The sequence below is a fragment of the Ricinus communis genome, chromosome 4 (assembly GCF_019578655.1).
Source record: "Ricinus communis isolate WT05 ecotype wild-type chromosome 4, ASM1957865v1, whole genome shotgun sequence".
Classification (NCBI taxonomy): Eukaryota; Viridiplantae; Streptophyta; class Magnoliopsida; order Malpighiales; family Euphorbiaceae; genus Ricinus; species Ricinus communis.
The window spans coordinates 29,857,631-29,870,391 of record NC_063259.1 but is presented as its reverse complement, the minus strand read 5'-3'; the positions used below and the strand labels follow the sequence as shown (position 1 = coordinate 29,870,391).

General features: G+C 32.3%; 2 protein-coding genes across 9 annotated transcripts; one reads left to right on the top strand and one right to left on the bottom strand.

Annotated features, from left to right (window-relative positions):
* The first annotated feature begins 415 nt into the window (after positions 1–415).
* On the top strand, positions 416–4,917 carry LOC8258294 (protein COFACTOR ASSEMBLY OF COMPLEX C SUBUNIT B CCB2, chloroplastic). 6 transcript variants are annotated; one of them, XR_007215588.1, is made up of 9 exons: positions 416–664; positions 747–862; positions 934–1,005; positions 1,115–1,258; positions 1,444–1,597; positions 2,174–2,356; positions 3,001–3,154; positions 3,727–4,461; positions 4,569–4,917. XR_007215588.1 is itself a non-coding variant. In XM_015726274.3 (7 exons), the coding sequence occupies exons 1-7, from the start codon at positions 502–504 to the stop codon at positions 2,500–2,502; spliced, it is 843 nt and encodes a 280-aa protein (XP_015581760.1). In that variant the 5' UTR covers positions 416–501; the 3' UTR covers positions 2,503–2,918. The 6 variants fall into 6 exon arrangements, 3 of the variants coding, with proteins under 3 accessions (XP_015581760.1, XP_015581753.1, XP_015581756.1); XR_001536060.3 differs by having other exon boundaries at positions 3,040–3,154; positions 3,727–4,917; XR_001536059.3 differs by having other exon boundaries at positions 3,727–4,917.
* Positions 3,540–5,843, bottom strand: LOC8258295 (dihydrodipicolinate reductase-like protein CRR1, chloroplastic). 3 transcript variants are annotated; one of them, XM_002510793.4, is made up of 10 exons: positions 5,486–5,828; positions 5,259–5,381; positions 5,092–5,166; positions 4,939–5,004; positions 4,735–4,830; positions 4,494–4,610; positions 4,283–4,375; positions 4,086–4,187; positions 3,913–3,999; positions 3,540–3,809 (listed from the first exon to the last, which is right to left on the bottom strand). In XM_002510793.4, the coding sequence occupies exons 1-10, from the start codon at positions 5,594–5,596 to the stop codon at positions 3,777–3,779; spliced, it is 903 nt and encodes a 300-aa protein (XP_002510839.1). In that variant the 5' UTR covers positions 5,597–5,828; the 3' UTR covers positions 3,540–3,776. The 3 variants fall into 3 exon arrangements, with proteins under 3 accessions (XP_002510839.1, XP_015581732.1, XP_015581742.1); XM_015726246.3 differs by having other exon boundaries at positions 3,540–3,999; positions 5,486–5,843; XM_015726256.3 differs by having other exon boundaries at positions 3,540–3,999; positions 5,092–5,169; positions 5,486–5,509.
* Between the last annotated feature and the right edge of the window lie 6,918 nt (positions 5,844–12,761).

Genomic DNA, 12,761 nt, shown 5'->3' with positions numbered 1-12,761 from the left:
TTTTGCAATGGGTTGACTACTCGGATTAAGCCAAGAGATTGTAAATTCATCTTCACTTACCACTAACTCTTCCATAATTAATGATATTTAAAAAAAAAATTTGATTTTAAAGTAAAGCGTGATCCAACATAATAAATCCTTAAAATGTATATTCATTTCACTTGGAGCTTTGAACTCCCGAAGACAAAAAGTCTGGCAAAAGTTGCACATTTTCACTTGAATCAAATCATAAATTTGAATCTTGTTCTATCTTTTCGTTGAAAGAAAAAATTATAGGCCTAACTTTAGTATAATTTTTGGACCAACCCAAAATATTCTTTGCGGCATGAAAGCAGTCCTTGTTTTCTTGGGCCTGGGCTCTACAGAAAATGCATTTTAATTTCCGAGTCCAGCATTGTGCAACACAATTTTTATTTTCATTCTTTTCTTTGAGTTATTTCAGGAGTTGAAAATCCAAAATTTCTCGATTGCCAAACAACAGAAAGAAAGAAAAATAGAAAAATGAGCAATCTTTCAATAAACCCGCTAATAACGCATCCGAAATTTCGCGCCAATAACAGTGTAAAGTCCAAAAACGCATCGATAATAGTTCGAATTGATAATTCTCAAAGGAAAAAAGATCAGCAGCAGGACCTCAATCTTTCTGTTCTTCGCTTCACATTTGGTAAATAATAATAATAGTTTTTGTTATACATTAACCAACAGCTCATAAAATATGCTAAACAATTGTCAGCTGGGATTTCTAGGGATACCTGGATTAGATGAGTCATATCTACCCAGATGGATAGGATACGGGTTCGGATCGCTTTTGGTATTGAACCACTTTCTGGGTTCTAATTCTGTTACCAGTCTGCCACAAATGGTAAGGATTTGTTTTTATTGTTCTGAATGGAATGATTATTGGATTTATGTTAATATTGGGTTTTGGTGCAGAGGACGGAGGCTCTGGGCCTTTCTTTGGCAGCATTCTCTATTGCACTTCCTTATTTTGGAAGATTTCTCAAAGTAATCACCAAGAAACAGAAAGTGTAGATAACTCAATTGTTTTTCTATCTTGTAGTTGTGATTGAGTAGCTGCTAATCTTTTTTATTTTGGTTTGCAATGGTATTGCAGGGTGCTACTCCAGTGGATCAGACAGCGCTTCCTCAAGGATCTGAGCAAATTTTTGTGATGTCAGAAAATGTGTCTGATACTCTAAAGGAGGACTTGGCTTGGGCAACCTATGTTTTACTGAGAAATACAAACAGTATAGCTGTGGTACGTTCATTTCATAACCATTGTAAAATTCTGTTAGACCTATGAAAAATGTACTAGGATTCTATATCCTAGCCTTGAATGTAATATCAGGGTTTTTTTCTTTTCCAAATCTAGACTAAATCTGAAATGAATCGATGCTAGTTTTGTTAAGTTGTAAACTGTTGTTTAATCCTTCAATTTTACAGTTAATTTATATTCAAGGTGAGTTATGTGTCCGGGGATATTGGAACACTCCAGATAATATATCAAAGGCTCAGGTCATAGATTGGTTTAAGGGACGGATTGAAGATATTGGGTTGTTTGACTTGAAGGATACCCTTTATTTTCCGCAGACTGCAGGTAAAATCAGAATTTTCCTTTCTTCCGTCAGAAATGTTGCATTTTATTTTAAAGGTGGTCTCTTTGTATTGGTTGTATTGGTTAAGAATTAACATGGTAACTAAAGTATAAATAAGGTTACTGGAATGTTCCATACCTAAATGCATAGCATATCAAGTTGATAAATCAAAAGAAGAAAAAAAATCTTGATTGCTATGTCTTCAGAAAATTCAGGTACACTTGTTAACCATCTTCACTCCCCACCAGCCCCACCCTCTCCTTTTCAGCTACAGCTACTCCTATGTCTCTAGACCCCATGAAACTGTGAAGTTTTGAAAATACAAATAATAAATCTGGTAATTTCTTCTGTGGGCAATGCCTGAGACTGAATCCAAGCCTCCTATTAATCAAATTCCTTCTGTTAATATAGAAGAACTTGCTAATGCCATCTTTGTTTGTGTAAAGTACAATGAAACATCTTAATTTGATATACTAAGAAATTATGTAGTCCTGCGAGCTCAGCTCTAATTTGATTTACATGTGATTAAATGGAGTGATTCTACTGTGTAAACTATGATGGTTTCATCATCATGTCAGAATCCAGACTCTGGGAGATGCTTCCCAGGGGGACTCGTTCACTTCTGGTAGAGCCTGTGCTTCTACAAAATGCCAAGGAGATGGATAGGGCTGAAGGTTTTGTCTTGTTGGCCTCTAGCATTGACACTGCATATACTGACAAGGACAGAGCCTGGATAGGAGCAGTGGCAAACAAATTTGGAGGTGAGAACACATGTTCGGAATTGTAATACATTTGCTATCAGTTTTAATGTGCTAATTCAATCATCAGCAACTAGTCAAAAGGCTGCTTTAATTTTGCCACTAGTTGAAGGCCAGTGTCAATGCTTCGCGTTGCAGGTGCCAATTGAAAATGGCTATCCGTTTCCTGAGTTTGATACACTGTTGGCATATCTTAATCATATGAATTACAGGGTAATCTGCTGGAAAAAATTCTTTTAATTATAATCTTAAAAGTCTGCTTGGAAACAAGTAATATGCATTCATTCAACCAAAAGGGCAACTGCATCAAAGTGGCTTCCCTTTGAAGTAGTTATGTGTTCTGAAGTTCTACTTCCCAAAGAGGGTGGAGACTTATTAACCAGCCCAAACAGTGAATGTCAAGGGTTTATCAACTTCCAGGTTGCTAAAACTGTTCCTGCTTTTACTATAAAAAATTTTGAAAAAATTTGAAAATTTTTGTATCAGATATTTCTTGTATATCTAAAAGCTTCTCTCAGAATTCCTTAGGAGCTGAATTAAAATTTATAGTTTCTTTTGCTGCCCACGAGAAGAAAGAGTTAGTATTTTTTCCTTGCTTTTTAAAAGCTTCTTTAAGCTCTGTTGACTAGATATTATGGAGACTGCAGTTGGAATTCTCATTCCCAAGAAGGATGTTATTTGTCCAGATAAAGTAATTGGTCAAGAAGGGAATGCTGAAGATTGAAAATAAATTGCTAGATACCACGGATACATGGTTTGAGGAGTGTTGTCTGAGAATGGAGAACGGCCAAAATCTAGCAGGTTTAGTATTTAAATTATGCAAACTAAAGTTGGATTTGCCCTTCCTTTTGATAGTTGGGGATATATCAATTGGACCAGATGACTCCTTGTTTAAATAAAAGAAATATTTGCTAGCATTATTGCATGGAAGATATGACACAAAGTTTGGTTTGCTTTTTGTGCCTCTTTGTTCATATGCAACACAAGTCCAAAATCTCCCAATCAAATCATATCGTTTCTTCATGAAGAAGGAACCAAAGAAAATAAATTCAGCTTGGATAACTAGGTCATTGTAGGGATTGGCACTTCCGCTGTGAAAATTGTCGAGTTCAATTTTAGTTATTAAAGTCAAAAGTGCAAAAATTTGTTTATGATGGAGATACTTGGCATTCTTACTAACATGGGGTCTCATAAAATCCTTCATCATGATTATATTCAAACTGCAAGTCCAAAACTTTGAAATTTCAAAAGGTTCATTTAAATATTCATGTCTTCTAGTTTATAACTTAACAATTTGTTCCCTTTCTGATATGTCAATTTTCCTTTCATATACTCGTCTGCAGGATGACACTGTTTCTTTATCTGCTTTGCAGGTTTACCAAGGAGTTAAGTTCCATGCCGAGATTCGAGAGCATCAAACATCTTACAAAAGTTTTTCCAAGCCATATACCAGATTCTACAGAAAAAGACAAAAAGAAGGATTTTACATTGAGGCTTGCTGAAGCTTGAAGCAGAGGGAATGAAGAAAAAAAGAAATGAAAAACAAAACAATGGGTTACCTTTAGACGGATGACCTTTCTAATAGCCAAGAGTAGGCCAGACATGAGGCATTGCACATCTGTGATATCATGTTTGATAGAGTATACCTGAGGTCAACAGCCACAAAGTAGAAAGGAAAAATTTCAACTTTTCAATGTTTTCCAATGATAAAAAAAAAAGTCAGAAATTGCACCTCTCCTGGTTTAGAGAAGTAAACTGTCGTGCTGGAGGGAAGCCCTGGTAGGACTAAGCTATGCACCCTGACACCATCTTCTCCAAGAACTTGGCCCCTAGCCTTGCAATAAAAGGAAAATGAACTGTAGTAGTTTTGATAGCTTTTGGCATCAAAGAAATTCCGGTATATTTTAACTTTGCGAAGTGGCTTCTTACCAAAACATCTGTTGATAGATCTTCTTTATTGTAGATCTGGCCCAGGTTGGAGAGGTTCTTTGCAATTTGGTTTGCATCGGCTGATGGAAGGTCCTGTATATAAAAGAAAATTCGAAATGCAATATCTAATGCTTCATCCTCAAGGTTTGGTTCACTGTGTTTGAGCATGAGCATAATTGGTAAGATGCAGATAGAATTTCATTTAACTTACTGCTCCGTGTGCCCTTGATTCCACAATCTCTACGTTATTATAGTGAAAAGAAGCTGAAATCGCGGCTTGCTGCAGGAGTATTGATCCTATGGATAGAGTCGGTGCAACCAGACAACCCTGTTGTTTGTGCAGCCCAATTTGAAAGTGTCGTAATTGAAGAAGAAATGTGGGTCTTTAGATGAATGATGAATGGAGGTGTTCACCGTAGTTTAACTGTAATAATATCTCACCCTATGCTCACCATGCTGGCCTTCTCACAGAGTGCAGATAATGCAGCAATTGTATCTACTTTAATTCGAGGCACGTAGACTATACTTTTCATGCCAAATGCTGTTGCCTAGCAGTTTACGGAAGTTGAAAGAAATCTGTGATTAGTTGCTGTTAATAGAGATAACAACGAAAATACAAACTGTTTGTTTATGCAGTTGATGGAAAGATGATTAACCTGTTTCACATTGTCATAAACTGTAGAAGGATCGGTGAAATCAATAACAACCCCAGTTTCTTTTGACTGCAAAACATCATAAACAATATAATTTGCATACTTTCCCGTTATAATTAACACTTCCGAGAAGAGAGTAATTTCAGTACATTTTACCTGAGAAATGGAACCCAATACCATGGTAAGGTCATTTATTACTGGTATTTCCAGTGGCTCTTCCATGTCACAAAGCTACTTCAAGTAGTGGATATGGGAAGTGAAAAAAGGAGTTACTAAGCAAAGGAATTATGAAGAAAGAGTAAATAACATTCTCAACCACTAACCAGTCCAACATCTTCCCCAACAAAATGGGTGTCCACTGCACCTGCTACTTCCATACCTCTAGCCTTAGTCACTGCAATTACCGCCGCCCTTCCTATTTCCTTTGCTGCTCCATTGACAACTACCTATTGACCCAACCAAAAAAAAAAAACAAAGAAAACTTATTGCAGTTTTTTCCTCTTAAAGTTCTAGCGACACACAAAGTAAGCAAAGAGTAAAAAATTGTCACCTTGATATTGCTTTTAGCAGGCTGGGCAGAACAGAAGATAAAAGGCTTAGCTTTGACATTAGAACAACCTTTAGAAACGGTGAACTGAAGATGGCAACTTAGGGCTGCCATTATTATCTTATAGAAAGCTTTAGTATTGTGTCTCAGCTGAATATGGTCTGTGCCCTATTTCGATAAGCTTCTGGTCTTAACCATGGGTTGCACTTTTATTTTCTTTAAATTCTTTTTTCCAGAGATAAGGTTTTCTACATTGTTTGAATTGATAGACCTTGTTTGGAGGTAATTAAATGACAGTGACCCTGTATGTCAGCATGTGAAACAGGAAATATTTCTGTTTTCTTGAAATTTAGAGATTGATATTCAGAGACGTTAAGTCATAGATTCATAGCAACTACAAGGGAAGAACATCAAATGAATTTGGAGTTAGTTAAAAAGAATATGGATTACAAATATCTTCGAGATTTTTTAATGGGTTTTATCCAAATAATTTGGTTTACTAATATGATAAGAGTCTTTAGCGCCATCTTCATGATATTATAATAGTTTATTAGCTCAATCATGTGGAATTAAAACACAGCAGATACAAATAAAATGAATGTCTTGTCCAATTGAGACAGATTTAATTTTAATAAAATGAACTAAATCTCCAAAAGATATGATCTTCTCAAACAGTTCAGCTGGGCTCCATCATTGGATGTCCATCCGACCAGCCCTGCCATAATTATAATTAGACTGGTAATTATCGGGCTTTACCAACTTCTTGCCCATATACTACAGGATCTTGAAAATTTCAGAGCAAGACGGTAGAATTGCCTCCAAGAAAATTTCAGTCACGGATCAATTTCGTGTTATAACTAATAATTAATAAGTTTAATTTCTTTAAAGGACGTTACAAGTAGAAAGAAGAAAGATTAACGATAATAATAAATGCAATCTGCCGAGGTAGCGGATGGCAGTGATCGACCGGCTACGTCAAGGCCACCAGCTTTTAGAGTAAAAAGGTTGAGACAATTGAAAGAGAGTATAAAATTTGGCAGCAGTCCCACCTCTCATCTCACTACTCTCATTTCCACCGTTGCATCAATGCCAACTTGATCCTTTGATTTGTTCTTTTTTCCCTTTCCTTTGTTTTCATTTGAAAGAATTCGCTATGAAACAGTTTTGAAGTTGTTATTTGTTGAAATGTCCGTCAGCGATATATATCTAATAATCATTTTAATTTCTTTCAGGAACAAAAAAAAAAAAAACTAAAACGATTTTCCTAGAAATGGAAGGCATAATTAGAATAACTGTGATTCTTAAGTTCACCAATAAAATTCTCCAGTTATTGCATCAGTTTACCAAAATGATTAACCAAAACAAAGAAAGCATAGAGCCAAAACATTAGCCGTTAGAATACAAGATTGCTTGATGTTTCTGACTTATGAGACAATAATGAGTATTATGCTTTGTATTTTTCTTTTTTGATTTTTTTTGGGTGGAATCATGTAATGTGGCTTGTTGACATTAGTGGCCATGTGCTGGTCTTTTTGCATAGATTATGGTGAATCATTTTCATGGCTTCTGGAATTTATTTATTTTTTTGGGGGGACGGGGGGGCACAAACAATAACAGCAAACAGCAAACAGCAGTACAAGGATATCATAATATCAAAGTATGAAGATACACATCGCCATCAGAAAAATAAAATTAAGAATACATGTTTACAGAGTGGAATAGAGAATTGGAGAAGTGTTTGTCCTGTCTGAATTTCAATGGATGTGGCTTCTGGCACTTCGATCCCACAGTCAATATAAGTTTCTAAACGTACATAAGTTAATCACAGGTGTAAAAAAAATTAAATCAGTTTGACTATAAATAATTAGTAGACTCCCCATAATTCTAATTCGTCAGCTCTTATCATAATTTTCATGGGTTCTTGTGGAGTTGTAGGTGAGGGGTTCGCATCTCAACTGTTGAATATATTCATACATTACTAAGTAGCTGGATTTTCATTATCGGACGTAATTAAGTTAAAGCTAATGAAGGAGCTAACTAATTAAAGAGACCCCTCAACACACAGGTCGTCTGATAATAGAAATCAAAGGGATATGGATTTACATGGATGACTTATTGGTGCATTCGATGGGTCAACAAGAAATGAGTGGTTTTGGAGGCCATGGCTAGCAAATATTGATGATATGATAGTGATACCAGTCCAAGGCTTTAATTATTTTGCTGCTACAATAAATAAGCTATTATTACACAACTGGAATATTTTTTAGGCTTTTTTTTTTTTTGGGTTTGGGCTGGTAGCAATGTGGTAGACTCATCATGCCACATGTTCTAATGTGCCCATCAAGTACCTTTCCCATATTAATCTTCATCAAATAATTCATTTCTTTGGTTAGTTTCAAAATCATATGTATGTTCTTCAACGAACTAGAAAATGGTAGGTTAACCCAAAAAGAAAAAGAAAAACACTCATCATGTTATTATTGGATTCAGTGGTGATTGGTGAACATAGAAAGAATTATTAAATTAGATTATCAAATCCTAACTATTAATTGAAACCCTTAAGTAGGTTGTATTTTATAAAGTATACGATTAGTAGAATAATAACTACGGTTGGTCTCATGTTTCTTGCAAAGGCAACAATGTTGTTGCTTGAGGTGCTGTGGCCAAGTTTTCTTCAGGATTGAGTTGAATCAAAAGGTAATATAATTCTCTACTTTCCATTGTGGGGCTATAGTTGGAGTAAAATTGCAAGTGTACGTTCAATTAGAAGTTTTCCATACGTGCTAAAGAAAACAAAAAAGAAACGGGTATTAGGCCAGGCATCAACGTTGGACCAGAAAGTGTCAATTTGCAAGTGCCACGGCAATATCAAATTAGGAATAACTTTGACTTGCAAGATAACTACGTAAATTGCCTTACCCGTGTATTCAACAAAAATGGTGCCCTGCCATTTTCAGTAGCTCTGCCTCCAAAGACTGAAAATAACAATATATATTTCATGGCACAAAAGATTTGGAACTGCTCAGCTCGTGATAGCAAGATTACAGATTAATCAACTCCGGTGACGGAAATATTTAATATGCCGTGTGATAATATGAAATATCTAATTATATTTATATATATATATTTCTTTCCATGTAGCGTATAGCCTTATTAAAAAGTTATAAATAAATATTATAATAAATAAAAGAAGTAATCCGTATATAGAAATATTTTTATTTTTATTTTTAATATTAAATAATATAAAAACATAATTAATAATAAAATTATATATTAGATAATTGTTTAGGTGTAGGAATAAAAATGCATAGGTAAGAATTTTAAAAGGATTGCAGCAGGACGCATCCATTCTCTTTTAGCATTGGGTAGACTGCTAATTTGGTCGACCGACACCGACCTTTTCCCTGTTTGCCATATATTAATTCATTGCATCGAGTTCTGCACTCTATTTTGGATATTTGATTCTTTTTACAAAGATAAAGCTTTTATTTATACAAAATGAAAACATAATACATTTGCTTTCTTTTTCTTTTTTCCCCTCTTTTTATTCTTTTAACCAACCATTCTTTCCCAACTAATCTAATATGTAATTAAATTAGCATGGTAAAGACCCTAAAGGATGGATATATAAAATAATTATTCTTTCTGGTGTTGATTTTTAAAAAAAAATATATTTAATACATCGTGAACTATTATAAAAATAAAAGTTTTAAAAAATATTTTTACTAACCTTAATTTAATCTGATGTCTTAAATCTAATTACACATAATAATATTATATTTTCTCAACCTACAGTATAAATTCCGATGCTATTGTATACAAATCGAATAGTTAATGATTATTTAGAAGCATAAAATAATGTGGCTCGTATTATTTCGTCCAAATATCTCTGACAGCAATTTTTACATCTTATTTATAACTGATTGAGAACTTTGAATTAATGGTAAGATGAGAGCATTTTAAAGATCAACATGTAAGATTTTAAAATTGGATTTATTAATATAAGAAACCAAACGCGTTATCACGTGGTGATTAATTTGACCGCAAGTCCCACAGAAATTCCATAAAACCAGTGGGAACCAAAAGCATATTTTCCAATAACACCAATTTTAAATGCTCAATGGTCGGTATCCTGTTCCTAATCTAACGCCATTATATAAAACAAATTACTTAGTAATCAATTTTGTCATTATAAATGTTAGAATCAAAATCAACTTATATCTCCTCTCTTTAATCTAAAACACTTCGTTTATTATCCGATTCTCCATCAACTGATTCTTGCCATAAACTCATGAATTTTATTGGAATATGCATATCATTCATACGCTACACAAATCTTTTTTTTTTTTCTTCTAAATATTTAAAAAACATTAAAGGGATTCGTCATATCTATGCAAATTTCCGACATAGATTTTTTGTTTATATAATTGTTACTAACATATAGTTTTTATCCATGCAAAATTTAATTTTAAAAAATAAGAATTGATATATTAATTAAAGCGATAAATAGTTTATATATATTTTTCAAGTTTAAATATTTTTAGTTTGGTTATTTTTTATTAAATATTTAATAATATATGATATGAAACTGTTTGTTATTTATTTATTATTATTAAACCGATAATATTATCATCATTATGAATAAAAAAATTGAGGTAAAAAACTGTTCAAATTTTGCAATTGAAAAAAAAATTATTACATCACTAAATGATTAGCAGCTCCTGTATTTAGTTGACTATATATTATTAATAATGTTGACTATTTTGTTGAGATGGGTATTTTATTTATGATCACAACTTTAAATTCCTTTTAATAATATTATGGGAATAATGATACATTTTTGAAATTTAGTATAGAATACAATGGACAAAATGAGGAAATTAATATAAGATAATGGGTTAAGAGAAAAGCAAGAGGTAGAATACAACAACAGCAGCAGCCACCGCCCTCTGTTCAACTCTGTTTAAACCAAATCGAAAGTTGCATTGTCATACGCATGCACACACAATAATAGTCCCATTTTTCTTTTCTTCTTCTTTTTTTAATACAGAAAATCACCACGTGAGGATGAATTTTCTCTACGGCTTTGATCTCTCCACGTCTATAGTTACCTGAACGTGCCGCTCTCACGTGTAGGACTGTCGGTGGCAGGCAATTTAATTATAGAGAGAGAAGTGCTCACTGAAAAAGAAAGTGTTCGAAAGACTGAGCTTAAAACAGTCGTAGCAGAATCGAGGGCCTAGATTTTTGACATAGACGATGATGCAACCGATGACAGCCACGTGTTTTCTACAGAAAATTTTGACGTAAGTAATCTTGTGTTCTATTTACTTTGTTGCCAAGTACGGTACTTTGACGTGGTCCTAGTTTTGCATTTAATATTACTTTTTCTTTTTTCTTTTTTCCTTCGAGAAAACATAATTATTTCGATTATGATATTAACGCAAATTCATAAATAGATCAGCAGTTAGTTTTTGAATGGAACTTCGACTAAAAACTATTAACAGATAGAAAAGTTTTCCAAGATTAAATTCAGGAAAATAAAGCAAGCATTTTTAAATTCTATAATATGTTAGAATTAGTGAAAGGGATGATTGTTTAATATTGAATAACGTCTATCCCTAAAGACACAAAAATTTGGCTTATAAACTATCTTTTAAAAAAAAAATAAAAAATGAGGATGGCCATCAAATATTGAAAATAGAAACAAACCCCACTCACTGAATTTAAAAATAGGATAATTTTTTATTATTTCTCAAGATATATGAAAAAGCTTAACTCACATAAAATATTTAGTATATATGCATTCTTTTATAAGTAAGAATTTTCTATTTTGTTATTAGCAAATATTTTTAATAATTAGTTTGGGGAGAAAAAAATAATTCAAGTGAGCAAGAATTGATAGAAGAAATTATTGAAGTGATTGAAACTATAGATGAAATTATTAAATTAAGTGAATTATAGGATTCCGTAATTTATGATGTAATTATTTTTTAATGTTTTTATATATTTATTTATAAAAATTTTATAGAATTTGTATCGAATTTTTACAAAATATTACTTACTAAAATATCTACGTAATTGCTCTTCTTCTTATCATGTAGAAATACAAACAGTTTGTATAGACAAATGGGAGCATTGAAGTGTTGGGATATTTTGCAGGCTTGCTTCTGTCCAAATATTTCTTTCTATATCTTTGTGAAATAAAAGCCACTAATTCCTTCAACCCCATGTGTCGATATGGACTACATGAACATCAAACAATGTGTTCTCAAAATCCAAAAAGAAACATAAAATTTAAATATTATAATTTTTGATTTTCCTTTTAGTTGTTTATTCCTAAAGCATATAATAAAATTTTCTTATGATCCTCTCTTTATTTCTTATATATATATATATATATATATATGTTCCAGTGAAATATTGTGTTTAGCTAATTATAAAAAGATAACAGGAACTACATATAGGAACTATATAGATACATTATAATTTATACTCAGGGATATTAGTATAATGTGTGACACATGCATAAATTCCATTTATTTTGGACACTTCACATGAACATACCAAACGTTATCTTTTCGTGATTTTTTGCATCAGTAATGCGTAATTGGAGATGAATATTACTAGAAAATTACAAAGAAAAAACATTTTAAATGGGTGTAATGATGTATCGCTTCAATAGTAAGACTGGCGTTTAGTTAAGGTATTTAACCAAAAATAACAGCTAATTACTAGGCTAATAATAACAATGGTATTTTAGCATCGGTAGTTAGAAATTTACAAGGTTCTTCCTGTTCATATTGTCACGTACCAGTTTCCACAACACACCACTTTTAGAGCAAATGGTGATTTTTATTTTAAAAAATATAATTTTTATAATAAAAAATATATCTTTTATTCAAATTCAATATTTTTTTTATATTTTATATTTTATTTTTATATATATTAATAAATATTAATTTTCTAATTTTTATTAATAAAAATATTAATTAAATTAAATATATGGAAATTTATAGTGCTTTTAGAGTAGAGAATAAAAATTAACTCTTTATGGGCATAGAGCTAAATTACTTTCTATATATAATTAATTTTTTTATATATTTCAAAAATAAATAAAATATTAAAATATTATTTTATAATATATTTTTTTAAATAAAGAATTTAAGATGTACAACAAAAATACAGTAAAAAATGCTATTAATTCTCTAACTCTAGCACACGTGTGAACGAAGGGAAAGCGAAACGTCACCGGTTTTGGTATGATCAAAGCCCAGTT